General features: G+C 28.8%; 1 protein-coding gene across 1 annotated transcript; it reads left to right on the top strand.

Annotated features, from left to right (window-relative positions):
* The first annotated feature begins 315 nt into the window (after positions 1-315).
* On the top strand, positions 316-965 carry LOC113552592 (protein GVQW3-like). The gene is made up of 2 exons (XM_026955445.1): positions 316-747; positions 808-965. The coding sequence occupies exons 1-2, from the start codon at positions 501-503 to the stop codon at positions 963-965; spliced, it is 405 nt and encodes a 134-aa protein (XP_026811246.1). The 5' UTR covers positions 316-500.
* The last annotated feature ends 2,627 nt before the right edge of the window (positions 966-3,592 follow it).

Here is a 3,592-nt window from a genome sequence, read left to right as displayed (position 1 = left end):
TTTTACGGGGTACACAATATAAATGGTAAAATATTATATTGTATATAAGTTAATAGTTATAAAATAGCAAACAATTAAAAATAATACATCAGATAAATTTTAATTAAATTTAGTTTTAATATACTTGGTTGATGTTATGGTAAATCTGTACAAAGTGATTAAAAATATGGGGACAATATGAAGATTTTCAAATGTACATTATATAGTTTAATATTATAATATATGTTAGATTCAATATTGACAATATTAGATCTTACTCATAAATTTTAGTAAAATCATTTATAAGTAGTATTATCCTAAGCATACGAGGTCTAATCAAAAAGTATCGAGACTGATACGATTAATCGTAAACCGGTTTGAGTATGAACTTGCATGTGCTATATTAATCTAACTTTATATGTTGGGAAAATATATTAGACATAGATTAGATTAAAATTGTTTCAGTCGGCTTCTAGGTGCGATTAAGTCAAGTATGTTTTTACGTCCCGTCGGATTTCATAATGAGCGAAAATACAGAACAACGAGTGTGCATTAAATTTTGCCATAAACTGGGAAAAACGGCTACTGAAACCTACCAAATGTTATTGTTAGCTTATGGAGATGAAACCATGTCCCGTGCTCGCGTTTTTGAATGGTTTAAACGATTTAAAGAGGGTAGAACAACTGTTGAAAGTGATGAACGTGAAGGACGCCCATCAACAAGCCGCAATGAGGAAATGATACAAAAAATACGAACAGCAATACGAGGTAACCGTCGTTTGACAATTATGGAAATTAGTAATGAGTTTCAAATTTCATTTGGATCAGTTCAAACCATATTGACGACTGATTTAGACATGAGAAGAGTTGCAGCCAAATTTGTACCAAAACTGCTCTCAGGTGAGCAAAAAGAAAATCGAAAACAGATCGCCACTGATTTGCTAGAGTGTTCCGAATCTGATGATTTTTTTTTAAATCAATTATAACTGGTGATGAGACTTGGGTATATGGCTACGATCCAGAAACAAAGGTACAATCTTCGCAGTGGAAGACACCTGATTCACCACGACCCAAAAAAGCTCGTCAAGTTCGGAGTCAAGTGAAGGTCATGTTGACCGTTTTTTTTGACTACCAAGGTGTTGTTCATCATGAGTATGCTCCTAAAGGACAGACTATAACAAAGGAGTACTACATTGATGTTCTTCGCCGTTTACGAGACGCTGTACGAAGAAAAAGACCCGAGTTTAAAGAGTCTGGTAGTTGGAAATTGCATCACGATAATGCACCAGCCCATTCAGCCCATGTTGTGCAGCAGTTTTTGGCTAAACATGGTATCCCAGTTGTTTCTCAACCCCCCTATTCACCAGACCTAGCTCCATTTGATTTTTTTTTATTCCCAAAAATAAAAATGGCGCTTAAGGGTAAACGTTTTCAAGATGTAGATGAAATAAAACAAAATGCGACGAAGCAGCTACGAGGAGTTTCTAAAAATGACTTCCACAGGTGTTTTCAAAAATGGCAGGAACGTCGGAGAACATGTATGGACTCAGAAGGAGCATACTTTGAAGGAGATTGAATGTAAAAAACTTTATCTAATATATTTTTTTTTTTTTTTAACAGTCTCGATACTTTTTGATTAGACCTCGTATATATCATTTTATATATTATAAAAAAAGAATAAATCTTTTTTATGTTCCAATTTATTTTTCATAGAGATGTTATACTCTTCTGAGTGTCATCACGTCACCCGACTTTTTTTTATCTGATGGGGGGGATTATATTTAAAGATTATGGGTTTTTAACGTATCATTTAATTAATTAAATGATTTTTTTCACAAAGTTATTTCAACTACTCTTACGAGTAAACCACTCTTATTATTTCCAATTTCATATTATTTGTCATTTTAATTTTAAATATCATAAATTAAGTTAAATTATAAAAAATATTATTTATTACATGGTTAGGCTTTAAATAACTTAATTATATATAATTTTATTATAATAAAAACCAATTTATTACGAATTTAACACACGAGCTAGTCCGGGTTATTCAGATATAGTATATTATATACGTTTTAATAACTCAGAAATTATTTTCCGAATTTTTAATTAGTCAACATTTTCAAAACAATCATCGGCTTGATAATTTACAGTATAAAAAGGATTATTCTTGTTTGAAAAAAGAAGTTAGTATTGCCATAGGTCACTTCTTAGCTCTTAGGACTTAGATGGTATAATAAATCTAAATAATTTTAAATATATATGGTCTTTAATATACCTACTTAAAAATTCAAAAAACTATAATTTTAATAAAATCATTATTAAAGAAAAAAATTGGGTATAAACATGTTTGATAAATCACTCCATATACTCGTATGTTGCATGTTTTTCTGGACCCTTATTGTTAAATAATAACAAGTACTTACAATTAATAATTTAAAATAGTACCTATTACTAAATCGATAAAATAATTATGATTATATAGTAATATTATTCTATATTCTACTCATAATAAGGTTTGATTAATACCTATATCATAACTATCATCTATATGTGCGTATTTGTGGTAAATATAATAATAATATGATCTTATAGGCTATGCACATTACGGGTTACACTATATATTGCTACAACTCACAGGGCCATATTATAATTTAACCATCAGACGAAATCGAGTCTTAACAATAAAATTGACCCGTTTAGTTGTTGAAACAGTTTAGATGTGTAGAACACATTGAAAGTTTATAATACGTTTGCAAATTAATAAACTGTGGTTTATTATAGTTAATTACTATATTCTGTCTATTAAAAACAGTATTTTTTAATTTTTTAAATGACATTTATTAACCTAAATCAGACTAATGAAAGTCGTACGCGTAATGACAGAAATTATCAACCAATATATAATATGTATATATATATTAATTGTAATTTACTCTACAGTAGTCAAGTTGCCTGCTATTTGTAAATGATTTCTCGATCCCACTGAAAAACATCAACCCAGATAAAAAGACTGAAAATATGAAAAAATAAATCAATGTTCAAAATATCGTATTACATTAAAAGCCTGCGCCCTGGAGGTTAGGTACTTTGTGTATCGTGGTGATAACAGAGAATACAGAAATAACTTCGTTATTTTATGTTTATATATCCATAAGATATAAATTGAAAATATTAACTGAATTAAAAATAACATAATATACTTATATTATCATAAACTTACTAATGTGTAACTGTACACGCACGAGTAAAAAAAAAATATATTATTATATTACTTTGACATTCGATATAGGTATTCTAGCGTTTACATATCATTAGTTAAAAACTACGAAGTATAAATTATTAATATAGTATTAAAAATAGTATTTTGAACTTTATAGTCTTATGTACCTTTTGAATACTGTAATGGTGTTATTATTTTTTTTAATCTCACAATAAAATATTTAATATGGGTATGAGTATGAATGTGTAAAATGAAAAAAAATGGAAGACTACGAAAATAATAATACCTAACGCATAAAATATTCAATACAGTTTCATTTTGTAGCATAGTGCATGCCGCACGACGAAATTTTTGTACTTGGTATGTTGCCATTTTCCGACAAAAGATATT

Source organism: Rhopalosiphum maidis, chromosome 2, assembly GCF_003676215.2.
Source record: "Rhopalosiphum maidis isolate BTI-1 chromosome 2, ASM367621v3, whole genome shotgun sequence".
Lineage (NCBI taxonomy): Eukaryota > Metazoa > Arthropoda > Insecta > Hemiptera > Aphididae > Rhopalosiphum > Rhopalosiphum maidis.
Note: the sequence above shows the minus strand (reverse complement) of the source record. Positions and strands in the feature narration are given on the sequence as shown.

Excerpts from the sequence above, each read along its gene's own strand:
- LOC113552592 (XM_026955445.1), top strand. The coding sequence starts at position 501 with ATGAGCGAAAATACAGAACAACGAGTGTGCATTAAATTTTGCCATAAA. Across the intron at positions 748-807 it reads AATACGAACAGCAATACGAG|TTCAAACCATATTGACGACT; the intron begins GTAACCGTCGTT and ends CATTTGGATCAG.